Source organism: Pseudorca crassidens, chromosome 13, assembly GCF_039906515.1.
Source record: "Pseudorca crassidens isolate mPseCra1 chromosome 13, mPseCra1.hap1, whole genome shotgun sequence".
NCBI classification, from domain to species: domain Eukaryota; kingdom Metazoa; phylum Chordata; class Mammalia; order Artiodactyla; family Delphinidae; genus Pseudorca; species Pseudorca crassidens.
Window position 1 is genome coordinate 50,060,489 of NC_090308.1, and position 15,210 is coordinate 50,075,698.

Sequence of the window (15,210 nt, forward strand, 5' to 3'; positions counted from 1 at the left end):
CTGGGGAAAGAAGAAAAAAACAAAAAGTATGAAGGGTGTGATTAACAAGTCCTTGATTTGGAAATGAAGGCTGCCACGAAGCCCCAGAACAGCGATCATATAAGGTAAAAATTCTAGAAAAAATATGCAGCAAAACGGAGTTTTTAAATTAGGTAGAATTTTTTTAACATCTTTATTGGAGTATAATTGCTTTACAATGGTGTGTTAGTTTCTGCTTTATAACGAAGTGAAATACATATATCCCCATAAGTAGAATTTTTTTAAGGAATTTACCAACAAGAAGTTCTAATAGAGAGATCTAGAGAAAGTGTTTTTACTTTATGAAAACCTTACAGCATTAGAAAAAAAACTATACTGAGTTTTTAAAAAAAATATTAAGTAAACTAAAAATGAAAAGAGAAAGGACAGGAAGGTGAGCAGGAGGCCTTAAACATCACTCAGACAAGCTTAATGTGAAATATGGAACCAAGGCAATTATCTAGATAATTTATGATGAAAGAACTATCATTTTTGAAATTAATTATTAGGACACTTTAGGAAAAAAGGCAGTTTTGAGATTTGATTTATGCGAATCAATGGCTTAACTCTCCACTTGATCTTTTTAATGTAGTACCAATTTTCAAGGAGACATCTAACAAGTTGTACTGGATATAATTTTATGCCCTGCTTCAACTTCAGGCCTATATCCAGAGTTGTGCCTTTAAAAGTCCACAGAGGCCAAGGCCGCCTTCTGCGCAGCTGCCTCTGGCCCCGTCACCCTCCCCCACACCCTGGCTGTGCTCAGCTATCAGGCAGAGCCATTCTGCCTGCTCCACGTTTATCACGGGTTTTCAGTCTATCTTCTGGACACTGTCCAGACACTACTCACCTATCTTTACTGTGAAACTGAGAGTTCTAAAATTTTTTCCAACACACACATGGGATTAGTGTTCTGCAAGCCATATTTTATCTCAGGGGGCATGGGTGCTACATTCCTACGGCCAATTAAAAGCATCATTTTAGGTCCTACTCATACATATTTTACCTTGAAGACAAAAGCAGTAAGCTCCTTAATAAGATAAACGCTTTAACCTGGCCAGCCACTTGCATTATGCAGCATTTTCTGTTTCTTAGTACCTGCCTTTAAACCCGTTAGTAACTGCATTGCAAAGGGTCGACCACCTCACAAAATATGCTTAATACCTTTAATTATGAGATCTGACTCAGCAACCACACTTCCGCCAGAAACTTCTTATAAATGTTTTCTTTTTTCCTCCTGAAATCCATTTTTCTTGGTGGTATTACCTCCATCCACCTACCTACCCAAAGCCTACAGAAACAGAGATATTCTGTTCTACCAAGGCAGAAATTTCTCAGAGACAAAAGCCCAACCCAAAGGATTTCCACACACCATGTATCACTCTGTTAGTTCTCAATACTAATACACTATTTATCTGACCCACAGTAAACCATGGTTACACAAGGCAGTGTCCAAACAGAAATGAGAATCCCCAAATCAAACTCCCCCACTAAAAGCCCAGGCACTGTCTGGATTCTTAAAATTATTAGCTCATGCAAAATCAGAGGCAGGAGCCTAAATCGTGGGTCTCCGTCCACTCCCCCAACAACACAGAGACGTGCTAGTTACCCTGAGTCAGCCACAGTTCGGAAGATAAACATTCAAGACAGTATTCTGAAAGATTAATAATGGGATTGATGGTAATATATATAAAGAATGTGGCACACAGTAGCAACTTACAAAATGGGAGCTATTTAATTTTACTGCCGTCTCACCCCTACCGAAAGTCCCACCCACACTCAGGAGGCAGCAGAACATACTAGAAAAGGCACAAGTTCAAAGAAACCTGGGTTTGAATCCCAAGCAATTTACTGAAACCTCTCTGAACCATTTTCTTGCCTTTAAATTGGGATTTATATTTAAATGACTATCACGTAGGATCAATATTCAATGTAAAAAACCTAGCTGACTGGCACATAGTAAGTGTTCAATAAATCACAGTTACTACTACTATTATTATTATAACTAGGCTTCAGAATATCTTGTGTCAACTCCTCTTTTTACTGTAAAAACAAAACTGTGCTTCCAGTTGACTTATAACCCTGGCTCCCTTTCCCAAAATTATCATTTTGAAATATGAGAAAAAAACAGATGCAATTCTGATTCTTAAATACTTCTGAATAATTCAGCCCAAACACCTACAAGGTACCTAGAAAATACCTGCTGCTACTTGGATGAGGACAACCACTCTATGTTCTATGCTCCACCGGAATTGTTGGGTTTTGTGGACATAAATGTATACAGAGGGGACGAGAGCCTTAAGGCTCAAGTGTGTTGAGACTCTGAAAGGCCTTGAACCAAGCATAGGAGGAGCTGAGGGGACTCCAGAGGGATTCTGGATTGGCCTTACTGCCACCATGGATGGCAGTGAAACTGATGGGGCTCCATCTTCTCAAGCCTGACTGGGACAGGGAAGAGAGAATTCTTCAAAACTCACTCTCCTTTCGCTGAGGACCCAGGCTGCTCCCTGCCCTTAAAGACTGACGGTCCTAGACCAAATGGCTCAGCCAGACCTCAGGGCCTTAGAGTAAACCTCAAGTCCATACTCCACAAGCACAGCCATTCCACCAGCTTCACGAAAGAGGCCAAAAAGTAGAAATTGAGTAAGGAGAGTGGGAGGGTTAGGGAGGGAGCCCAGAGTACAGGCTAAGCGGGAGGGAGGGAGGGACGAGTTGTAGCAGTTCTCACTGGGAAATCAGGGAAATTCATGCCTCCCTTCTGTGCCTCAAAGCAGGATGAAGAAAGAAGAAATTTAAATTACCAGAACGTAGCCTATCAATGATTAACATTTTAATTTTAATCTCAATAAAACCTTTTTTTGAGGGGGGTGGGCAAAATATGTGAAGGGGGTCAAAAGATACAAATTTCCAGTTATAAAATAAGTAAGTCCTGGGGATTTAATATACAGCATGGTGACTGTAGTTAATATCTGTATACCTGAAAGTTGCTAAGATAGTAAATCTTAAAAGTTTTCATTACAAGAAAAAGAAATGTTTACTAGACTTACGGTGATGATCATTTTGCAACACATATAAACGCCAAATCGTTATGCTGTACACCTGACCCTAATAATATTGTGTGTCAGTTACATCTCAATTTAAAAAAATAAAATAAAACGTTTTTATTCTTCTCTTCTATCTACAACCCTTCCTGTCCCTCTCTTCCACCCTGTGCTCCTATGTTTGTTTCCTAGAGCGAGCGGCTTCAAACAACAAAAACTTATTCTCTCACAGTGCTGGAGGTTAGAAGTCCAAAATCAAGGTATGGGCGGCACCGTGCTCCCTCTGAAGACTCCAGGCGAGGATCCTTCCTGGCCTCTGCCTAGCGTCTGGTATCTCCCAGCAGTCTGATGCTCCCTGGCTTGTAACTGCATTGCTCCAACCTTTGCCTCAGCCTTCGTGCAGCCTTCTCTGCATCTACCATGTCCTCTCTTCTCCTCATAAGGATACAAGTCATTGGATTAGGGCCCACACTAATCCAATATGATCTCATCTTAATTTAACTAACTACCCCCGGAAAGACGCTATTTCCAAACAAGGTTACATTCTGAGGTTCCAGGTGGACATGAATTGGGGGGGGGCGGATATTATTCAACCCAGTACAGCTGCCAAATGAAAATAAACCACCACCACCAAAATATGGGGCAAAGTGGAGGGAGATGACAAATTACAGCTTCACAGAACTACAGAACTTTAGATGATAAAAATGTCAAAGTTATCATCTCCAGTGGATCCATAACTACTAAATATGAACTGGGAATAATGTAGCTTTTGCCTTTCTCTCACCCACAGGAAAATGAAATCTCGGAAAATATCGAAAGTCTCAATCAAAAGAGCACTAAAACACAGAACCATCCACTGACCCAGACACTTGACATACTGGGAAGTTTGGTATCAGGTACAGATGAACATTCACATATATTATCAAGAGTGGAGCAGCAAAAAGATGTAAGCCAGGGGAAGACATTTTTCAGTTAAAAACGCTTTCATTTAACTATTTGGGGATGAGAATTGGACCATGGGTCTTAGAAGACCAAAGTTTCCTTTCAAAAAAGTTACCTTGGGTTTTTAAACACTCCCTCCTCCAAATTATCCTTTTCTAACAATGACATAAGCCTACACGGAAGCACTTTAGAGTTCTTTTTTTTGTTGTTTTTAACCAAGGTATTATTTTAGCTATGTGGGGGAAAAAACCTTGAGATCAGTTTGAAGACTTGGGTACTCCCTCTGCTGGCTCTAAATTTAAAGAAAATTCTCAATGGTTTCAGGAGCCAAGTTATTAATTTCACTAGACATCCAAACACAAGGAAAAATATGATGTGGATTCTCCCACACATACACACACAGAAGTCTTCAAAGAAATAAATAAGAAATTACAAAACACATACTGAAAACTGCCAAAGGCATCTGTTGGGTTTATTACGGGTTCAGTCCAGAGGAAAGCTAAGGCAGTCGCTTATCTGCGTGTGGCAGGGGCCACCTCCGACCTTGGCTTTGCCCCACAAGCACGCCACAGCTTGCCTTGCTCTAAGCTCACCTCTCCACTGCAGGCCAGGGGTGCATCTGGACACCCCGGCGTAGTGAGCCCCCAGAAGATAACCTGGCTTCTTCACCACAGACAATTATAGAAGTAGCAAATGAGTGCAGGTACCACAGGCCACCAGAGAACTTAGCCTACTTCACTTTGCAATGTTATCCCATAGTAGGGACTAACACACTCCAGAGAAAAAGCCTCAAGATTAAAACCACAAAAAAAAAGGTCCAAGTGAAAATGCACACTCTTGGGTGAAAAGAAAAAGGCCCAGCTTGAAACATGCTCTAATTATACATTTGTGTTTTACCAGGAAGGAGTGATACAACACAATATTCTACAGATGCTTCCTATTATACTTCTTTTTCCAACTGGGGAAACTGCAATACTGAGAAATGAAAGTTGTTCAGTCAAGAATAAAATGGTTAGATGCTGAGCCTGTCTGGGCAGTGATGCGATCAGAATTGGGATCTTCTATGATAATCACTATCTGAACCACCTATTCAGAAAACTACTTCGGAAGAGCTGCAGACTAGCCCTGGAAAGGTCCAGCTCAGACTGCTCGGTATCTCTTCTTCCTTCATATGTGACTTCTGTTTTCCAATCCATAAATAAAAAACTTCAAGTACATCTAGGATTTATACCCCCAAATGCAGAACATTATGGACAACTTAGTTTTACACCACAGCTCTGCTCCTGTAGTGGGCAAGTATGTACATTTTAGGCTGAACAATGCCATGGTGACTCTTTCTAGACAGTCATATTGATGCTGCATAAAGCGGGGTCCACACACAGAGGGAAGACTTGATTTCAACCTTCTCTTAAGGAAAAGTCATCCGAAGATCAGGTTTCCCTCAGTTTCTGTGATGGGTAGTGACTGCCACTGATGAAGTTTTCAAGGACCTCTACGCTAGAACTGCAGAAATAAGACACTACAAGAAATGCCTTAGATAGCAGAGCATCATTTCATAATTACACTACATCATATCGACACCAACGCTAGGAGGTCTGGGCCACCTTCATAGCTACAAGTATCCAAAAGATTCTACACATGACGTCACCCCACTCCTGAGTCACATCATCCCCTTTCAATGTTACTATCCCAGAACAAGGCTAGGCTCATGGGCTGAGGGCATAATGATCCCAAGAGCAGATCCCAGCATCAGAAATGCTTTTGTCTGTTAGACACCTTCCTTGCTTTCAAGGCTTTTACACTGTAGTTGAGAATACACAGGAGTCACAGAAAAATGGCAAAAGGAACAGACAGGAGTCAGAGGGTGGGCAGGGTAGGGTGGGGTTGAGAGAGTAGGTTTTTCCAGAAAGGTGAGCGGAGAGTGCTGATGCAGAATGCAAAAAGAGAAACACAGCTACTGTCCTGCCAGCCAGCCTAGAGGATGGGGGAGGGGAAGCAGACGAGAGAAAATGAAGTAAGAGTTTGCAGAAATGGAGATGACTAGAACAGCTGTGAAACCACAATGGTTAGTAACAGATATTACAGAACACTAGTGCCCTGGGTTCAGCTCACACAGACACTCTTAACTCCACCCCTGCTAGCTGTGGGTCCCTGAGGCAGTCCCTCATATGCTCCTGGCCTGTTTCCTCACTTGCAAAATGAAGTAGTTACATGATTTTCAAGACTTCGTTTAGTTCTGAATTGGAGGCAAGAAGCAATACAGATGATTCGACTACATCAAGGCTCCACATCCACTCCGAGAGGCCGGTCCTATACCACAGCCCCACGAGACAGAATTGGGGACCCCAGATTAGTCCAGGGCCACAGGCATGCTCTAATCCGGGTGGGCCTGGGAAGGCCCCAGCTTCTCCCAAACAGACCCAAACTGCAGGAGCCACATGACAGCGGTCTTGCACCTCCAAAGCAAGCTGAAGATGATCTGCAGAGAGCTAAAAGCCAGCTCCAAGCCAGATCTCAACTTCGACTTTTCTGTTTGCTGGTAACTTCTCTGCAGAGAGCCGAAGCACTAAGGAAAGTAGAAGTACAGAGGGGAAAAAAGGCAAAGAGAAGGGACAAGTCTACAGAGCACAGATTTGCATGTTTATTTTCTGTCTTCCCCCAAGAGAACACAAACTCCTATGAACTGGAACCTTATCTGCCTTGTGCTACCACTACATCCCTGGGCCGGGCAGAACGCCCTGCACACTGTATGCCTTTGATACATACTTGCTGAATGAATCAAACGGCATGAAATGCAAACGGGTAAAAAGGTTTTCTCTTTCCAATCTTTCACTCGCTTACTGTATGCCAGCTGCATCATCCACTGATACTAACCCACCTACATATGTGTCATCGCCAGCTCCTTCTATAGCAGCAAAAAGCCAAAGTGGTCTTCAGGGCTCCTCCATTTGTGATACAGGAAACGGTGAGGAGAAAAATGAGGAGTCAAAAATAGGAGCAAGTCTGTTCCTCACAGACAAGATGAATGAGCACGAAAACAAAACAAATTCCCATATTCTCTCCAGCCCAGGGAATCTGGAATCTGATCAGCAATGGGTAATTTGGGTACCTCCCCAGAAGGCACTGGCCTAGAAAGTCTTATCTTTGCATTTTTATAAAGATCCTTGGATGAATGGTATCTGCTAAACTTTTTGCAAACCAAGTAAATGACTTTTTAGTGGGACAAGGCTTCTTCATTAATTTTCCAAATAAAAGTACCTTGCAGGTTTTAAGTAAGCATCACGAGTATTAAAAAGTTTAACTACAAGATGTTCTTCTATGGTGTCATTCTCTTAAAATAGAACCCTCCTAAAAACTCCTAAAAATAAGTCTGCATAGTTTCATTTCATTTTCGAAGAAGGAGATAAACATATCAAAACAAACAGCTTCTTTTTAAAAGAGTCTCTCTGCTACACGGGGCTCACCGATCAAAGTCTAAAAGGGCCAATTTCTTCACCTCACAGGTCGATGACACAGCTTTGAAAAAGAAGAAAAACAGTCCCCCTGGTGTACTGCTGCTGTAGAAAGAGGAAGTATGTTAGTTGAGAATCACTGACGAAGACAGTACTGCCAAAGGAAATTACAAAACAGCATTTTAGCAACAGGGGCCAAGCTGAAGACAGATTCCTCATACATGGCATGATCATAACTGGCCCTTTACTCCAAAAGGTGACTGAGGTCAAAATTAGAGGCCAAAATGGAATTATTATGAGTCTGTCATTTTGAAATTGTTAAAAATATTTTTAAACGTCAAAGTTGCAGTTAAAATAACATTTTTTAAACACAGTATGTTGAAAAGGAACTGGGTGCGTTCATCTAAAAAGCTAGAACAGTGAGGACGTGAGCAAGCTTTATGCGGCAGGTCAGCCCTCATCTTTCAACCTTGGGAAGTATTGGTGAGAGGACACATTCTCACATGAAGGAAGACTCGGTCTCTTGAAGAACCATCCTCTGCAGCAGCAGCCGAAGTCCTCACACAGTATCTTACATTTATGAAATTGTAGGAACCACCATAGAAACTCATGGCTGCCTAACGTGACTGTGCCCTGACCCACGGGAACCACAGATGTGTGGACCTGTGTAGGAGAATCAGTAATAAATGGGCCTTACCAGGTAAACCCTGGAGTCCTAGAGGTCTGCCTGAGACAGGTGGAAACAGATAACTCACCAGCTCAATTACAGGTGCCATGCAAGTAAGCTGAATCTGAATTAAAGGAAAGGTAACCTTTTCCCCTCTTAACCACATCTGATTATTCATTTCTACTTTCATGCCCGAAGTAAGGGAACCTGCAAGATAGCCATCACCTTTCTCCCTGGCACAGTTTGCATCCGACAAACTTCAGTTAACCAAGAGCTTCCTCCTTTTGTTAAAATGCTCTCTTTTTTGCCTCCTTTGTCACTTCATAGTTCCTAAGTACCCATCCTGATAGGCACCAGGCAGCTTTCAAAACACTGTGCACTCACTCAGCCTCCATCAATAATCAGCCATCTTCCGATGTTGAAACAATAACCAAGATTTTTTAGATTGAGAGGCAAATATGCTTTTCAGGAAAACAACTTCTAATTACATAAGACTACTCAGTATTTAATAAATAACCTTTAAAAAGGATCAATTTAAAGAGAAAAACAGTGTGAAAAAGATCTCTAGAACCACGGCTACTAACTACCTCTGTACTAACTAGCTGTGTGACCTTAGAAAAGTTGTTAACTTGAAGAATCAAGTTCTTCACCTATAAAATAAGGGGGTTGAAGGAGATCTGCAAACCTCATCCTGGCTGTACATTAAAATCACCTGAGAAACTTCAAAATAAAACTAAAACAACCCCACCAACCAATGCCCACACATCAGCCCAGTTAAATCAGGTTCTCTGGGCACTGGTATTTTTTAAAAGCTCCCAGGTAATTCTAACATGCAACCAGGATTTTGAGCCACTGGTCTCAATTCTGATCGCTAAGGCCTCTTTTCTAATTCAGTCTACGATCTTAAGAGTGATAATTCTGGATAAAAGATCTCATAATACAATAGCCCAAAAAGCTACAAAAGAAGTAAGGCCTAGACGCTGCATATTATGCCTATGTGCACACATGACTAGGAGAGGTTAACCTGAATTCTAGACATTTTTAGAAGTTAGAAACCTGCATGCATAACTCAGAATGAAAGTAGTGTGGTTTAAATGCACATGCATGCTTCCAAAATGAATAATCATGATAGAAATCAACTCCTGAAACTCGGATGCATGGAAATGGGTCACAATTAGCTCCTGACTTCTCCCTTGTCCCTCTTCTTCCACCCCCCACTAAACCACAAGCACAAAAAAGCTTGGCTATTAGTCATAATCGGAATGTGAAACCAGCAGCCCCAGTTTCAAAGGGCATTCTCCATCATCAAAGATTTGGAAGTTCCTGCATGGCTGCATCTTTTGATAAAGGTCATCTTACAAAAATTCTTCAACTAAATTATATCCCTATAGTCTTCAAGGATTAGTTTTTGTGTGATACTCCGAAACAGAATTGGTGTAAAATTTTCAAGTAAAAATACTCATAGAATATGTGCCCTGTATTAAACATATTAGGGCTGGGCAGTTTCAATTCACAATATTTAATAGAATTTTAGTTAAAGAAAGATGAGATAACAGAGAAGGAAAAAAGAAACCATGAGACCAAAAATAGGACAGAAAACCACAAAGTTTATGACTAGGCCCAAAATCTCTATTGCAAATCCTGCAAGCTACATGAAAACATAATTAATCCAGTCTCAACTCATGGCTACTTTTGGTAATACCACTTTCTCACATAAATCTTAAATTCAGACACTATAAAAAATTCAAATACTATAAACTGGTATTATCTTCAACTATAAACACAATGCAAGAAACATTATTTGTGGAGTTTAAATTACTTTCATAATCTTAAAAATAATAAGAAAGGTAAAAACCCTTCCTATGTTAACTTTTAAACTAACTTAAAGCTAACTTTTAACTAACAGATTTTCTGCCAAATTCAAAATATGCAGAACTAAATTTCAAGTGTGAGAAATTTGGAAAATATCCCACCACCCCCCAAAATCCATCTTCTTAGATCCCATAAATTCCCCCTTTCCTAACACTGAACCTTGAGATTAACCCTCACCATCCACTTGGAAACTCAATTTTTAAAGGTATCACATTAGCACTGTTTTGAAACAGAATTCTCATCTGTTTCATAAATATCTCTCATATCACACAACTCATATCCCTTGGCGAAGCAATAAAATTAAATCAAATGTAAGATTCATAATATCAGCATTTGTTCAAGGATGAGCTACATCTGTGGAATAATATCAAAGCACACATTTTGCTTTTAAAGTATCTAAACAAGCCCTTCCCAATACTTGCCATAAAAATAATTTTTAAAGGCACTTTGCAAGATTTTTTTAAAGCAAATTAAAAGTTAATAACACTAAATTCTTTAGCTTTTTCATACAATGAGTCTTCTTCAGTGTTTCAGTTCTCCGCCTAAGGTCAAGTTATTCTTATTTTACACACCCACTGGAACCCAGGAAGTACAGGGCTCCCCAAAGACAACGAAGGAAAGGACAGAAGGAGAAAGCAACTACCTCTTTAATTAAAATAAAATTTAAAAAAAGCTAACTTGTTAATAGAAGCAACTGACAAACGATATATGTATCTCCAACTGCACAAGGCACAGGGCTCTCTTTTGCCTGGTACACATTCATATCTTAGCAGACGGGACCAGGAGGATGAGGTGCAAGAGCAAAGCAGCTGGGTATCAGCAGCCCCGCAGGGGGACAGGAGTTAATCTCTTTGGATGCCCAACTGCAGGAAGTCATTACATCATAGGCCTTTCCACACCTCTCTCCCTACCACGTGTCCAGTGCCCCAAGAGGCAGAAAAGGAGCAGTAGAGAGCCTCTCTTCGGGTTCAGTTATAATAATAGGTAGAAGCCATTACAGTCCAGCCCTGCCAGCAAACCTCCCTCCCAAAGGCTTAAGTGAAGCGCCAGGCCCCGGTCCTCCACACCTGGATCCCCTGCCTCAGACAGGGCCAGAGTCCAGGCCTCAGAGGGGAAGCAGCAGGTGCAGCTAGTCCCTGTCGAGGTGGCAGGGCTGGCCCGTTCCAGGTCCCAAATCATCTCAGAGGCTACTCCGAGGCAGGTTTGCTGTTGAGACATCTCTGAGGAATAAAGGTGTCAACACAGGCAAGGAAAGAGAACCGGCCAAGAAAAGGTTTACAACCACTGCTTTTTGTCATGGGATCGATGTGCCTGTGGGAATTAATTAACACCCACAACCCCGAAACTTGGACACAAGGGTTCTCATCCAGCTAGTCACAACACACCATGCTCTTGCGACCTACTGGAAACCACACATCCAACCTCACCTCCGGGCACCGATTCCCAAACACGTCCCCTCACTCCACCCGCAGCGGCCTCGCGTGCACCCACTACCGGGAAATCGACTCCAAAGTTGGCCGAGGACCTACCTCCTCTGCGATGACCCAGGAATCCGGCAAATGCACTCCTGTTCGTCTGTCCTTCCCTCGCCAGCGTCCCTCGCGCCCTCTCCTCACCTGGCCATGCCCGAGGCTTCCTCAGGAGCCTCCTCTCCCCCTCCCGCCGCCTGCGCAGCCATCCCCAGGTTCCCCTCCTCCCGGGTCACACAGAACCCCCAAAGCCTCACAGCGGAGGCTCTCCCTGCCAACCCCTTTCCCCGGCGCCCGCAGGCGCGCTCCGACGAATCGAAGGCACATCTCGCAATGCGCAGGAGGCCCGGCGGGTCTGGCCGCCCGCCCCAGGTGAGTACGCACCTTCCAGCCGGCAGAGCTGTTGCTGTCGCCCTTATCCTTGAAGTAGGGCACGCAGCGCACCATCCACTCGTAGATCTGGGACAGAGTGAGACGTTTGTCCGGGGAGCTCTCGATGGCGCGAGTGATCAGGTCAGCGTATGACAGGTTCCCCCAGGCGTTCCGTCGCGACGAGCATTTCCTCGGCTGCCCGGAGCCCCCAGCCGCCCCCGGCTGCGGCGGTGGCAGTGTCTGCTGAGGCTGCAGCGGCGTCTGCGTCCCCCCGCTCAGCGCGCCCGCCGCGGGGGCTGGCCCGGACCCGGGGTCCTGCCCTCCCGGAGCTAGCAGCCGAGCCGAGTCCTCCAGGAGCAGCCCTGAGCCCAGCGGGCCGCCCGCGCCGCCGCCGATCGCCATGGCCGAGCCGGCCCTACCGCCGCCGTCCTCGTCGTCTTCATCGTCCTCCTCCTCGGGGATCATGGAGTCAGCGGCCGCCTCCCCCGAGGGCTTGGCCGGGCTCCCCTGGAGCTCCGGCCTCTGCAGGGGCCACGTACAGGAGCGCGGCCGGCTTTGGGGCTCGAACTCCGGGTCCAGCTCCACTTCGAGCGGAGAGAGCGGGGCCGGGGAGGCCGGCGCCTCTGCCATCTTCGCCGCCCGCCCGCCCGCGGCTCGGGCTCTCGCGCTCTCCTCTCGCGCCGGGGCGGGGTGCGGCGGGGGAGGGACGGGGGCGCCGCGAAGACTCGGGCTCCCGGGCGCCGCCGTCGCCGCTACTGCCGCCGCCTGGGGAAGCACGAGAGAAGAGAGAAGGAGAGTTGGTTATCCCGGGCTGCAGCCCAGTCCTCGCCCGCCGCCGCCGCCGCGGCCACCGCTTCCCGATCGCACCGCGCCCGCCTCCCAGGAGCAGGCAGACCTGGAGACGTGCGTCCCGCGGACCTGGCGCAGCAGACGCGGCCCCCCTACCAGGCCGCTGGGGAGACTGGAGCGAATGGACGGGCTCTCACGGGGCACTCCCCACTCCCCCCGCCGCCGCCGCGGAAGCTGCAGGTCTCTCCTGGGCTAGGTGGCGGGGCGGGGAAGAAGGGGGAGGGGCGGGGAAGAAGGGGGAGGGGCGCGGGCCGCGCCTTTAAAGCGGGCAGCAGCCCGAGCTGGCGCAGCCCAGCCTTGGTCGGAGCCCGAGTCTGGGCGGGCGTGCGTTTGTTTATGTTTCGCTCCAGCCCGCTCAAGTGCTTCCCGCGGCGACGCCGCCAAAGTCTGTGGCGTCTTCGGCTCTTCTCCCAGTCCCTGGCCCTGCCGCCTCCGCGCCCCCCTGCCACCCCCCCTCCTAACGGAGGGCCCAAGCCCGGGGAAGGCGCGGGCAGCTCCCTTCTCCCCTCTTCGCCCGCGGGCTGAGAGGGTGAACGTGGGTCCGAGAGCAAACGGGCTCTTGTCACTTCCAGAAAAAAAGGAAAGAGGGAAGAAGGGGGGCAAGCAGCTCAGCGGGTATTTGCAAGGGGTCGAGCCGAGCAGCAACGGCCACTTTGGGGGTTTGTGTGGTTTATTTTCCCGCGGGCGTCGTGTACTCCACCCCCTTCCCTGTAAGAGCGAGAGGAGGGGGCAAGTCGGAACGTCAATCTTCCAACAGGTCGGGAAGCACCAAGTCTCCCGGGCCGCCAGAAAACCCGGACCAGCACGTTCATCACCTCCTGGCTCCCGCTGCTGCCATCTTGACAGTTTCCCCCTTCACTCAAGTCCTTTAAAAACACTAGCGGGAGAGAGGAGCGGCGCGCACACCGAGTCACGGGGAGGGAAAAGGGAAGCGCCTGGCCCAGCTCAGAAGCAGATCCGGAGTCACCGGGAAGGCGGCCGACCCGCTGCACAGCTCCGGCGCCTACCTGGGTTCCTTCTCTTCAGGAACGAGGGGGGAGGACTCACAATCCCGCGCGGGGCCGGGGCAGGGCGAGGAGGGGGCGCGCAACCTCGGCCAAGAAGAGGCGCTCCAGCAGCCGCCGCAGCCCGCCTGAAGAACCGCCTGTCAGCCTGCGCGCTGCTGCCTTCCACATTCCTCCTCCTCCCTTCCACGAGCAGGGCGGCCGCGGCAGCAGCACAAAGTTATAGACACACGCAGGGTGCCTCAACCTAAGCTGACGGCGGGCGGGCGGGTCCCCGCCCAGGGGGAGGGCTGGGCGGCGGGCCCGGGTGTGCTGGTGTGCGTGTGTGTGCGCGCGTGTGTGTGTGTGCGCGCGCGCGCCTGCGCGACCCGGCCCCGCGGAGCCGCTGGCTTGGGTGTGAGGCCGCGCGCCGGGGTCCGGGACTCCGCAGGCTCCAGCAGCGGTCCCCGCCGGGCTCCTCCTCTCTCCCGCGAGCCTCAACGACAACAAAGCGCGGCGCTGGCCCAGGAGAAGGTGGGGGGGCCGCAGAGCCCCAAACCCTCCACCAGCGCAGTCGCGTGGCCTCCCTGACTCGGAGCAGGGCGCCTGGCACCGGGGGTCCCCAGCTAGCGCGTCGCTTCGCCAGGCTCTGCGCCCGCCCTGGTGTCCGGTTCCCCATTAGAACCCGACACCCAGGTAACACCCGAGATAAGATGCTGACCGTAGATGGCAAGGGTTACCTCAGCGTGAAAATACTGGCAAGCGAAGATGTTGGTGCCCTCAGGACTTCGATAAACCGATGCCCTCAGATTTGATCAGGCACCAAGAGGTTTGCACTAACCTAGGACGCTTGACCGCAATCGTGTTTCACTTTTCGTGAATTTCACGGCAAACGAGGGGAGAAGTGTAACTCGGGAGAAAAGCAGATTATTCCACATTCCTAAATGCAAGAACAAATTCTGAACAACTGTGAATGGGAAATAATGAGTCTAATTTTAAAATGACGGCGAAACACCTAATTGTGCATTTTTTACTTTTTAAAAGAAAGCTACTCCTTTAGGTTTAGAAAAATATCTTCACAAGTCCTTATCCTACGATCAGTACCCAAAGTCGTTCATTTGTGCACTAAGAATGCAAGACATGCGACACGCACACCAAAATTCTATCCGCTTTGGTTTATAAATATCTTTCCCCGCCCCCACCCCCCAAATCCTTCCAAGTCACTAGAAATATCTTGGAGTCCAAAGCGGACTCCGCAACAACCCTGTACACAAAAAGGTCCAACCCAGCGTACCCAGGAATCCGCCCACCCGGCCGAATCCAGGCTCCGGGCTTTGCGTAGGACCCGTCACTCAAGTGACGCGAGGCCCCGCCCCTGCACCAAGCTAGTTCGACGCGTACAAACAGATGATGTCATTGTATCCACAAGCGCGTGACCCGGGATCTCTGCGCCGCGTCGCCATTCGCTGCGCCGCTTACTCGTCAAGCCGCGCCGCTTACTCGTCAAGCCACGCCGCGCGCTGACTGGCCGCGGCCACCCGTCAC

General features: G+C 47.5%; 1 protein-coding gene across 1 annotated transcript in view; it reads right to left on the bottom strand.

Annotated features, from left to right (window-relative positions):
• The window catches only part of FOXO3 (forkhead box O3), a 119,692-nt gene that overhangs the window by 104,128 nt on the left and 354 nt on the right, over nucleotides 1-15,210 (bottom strand). Inside the window, 1 exon segment of the mRNA XM_067702408.1 lies at nucleotides 11,846-12,598. Coding sequence (XP_067558509.1) covers nucleotides 11,846-12,463 — 618 coding nt within the window. The 5' untranslated portion in view covers nucleotides 12,464-12,598.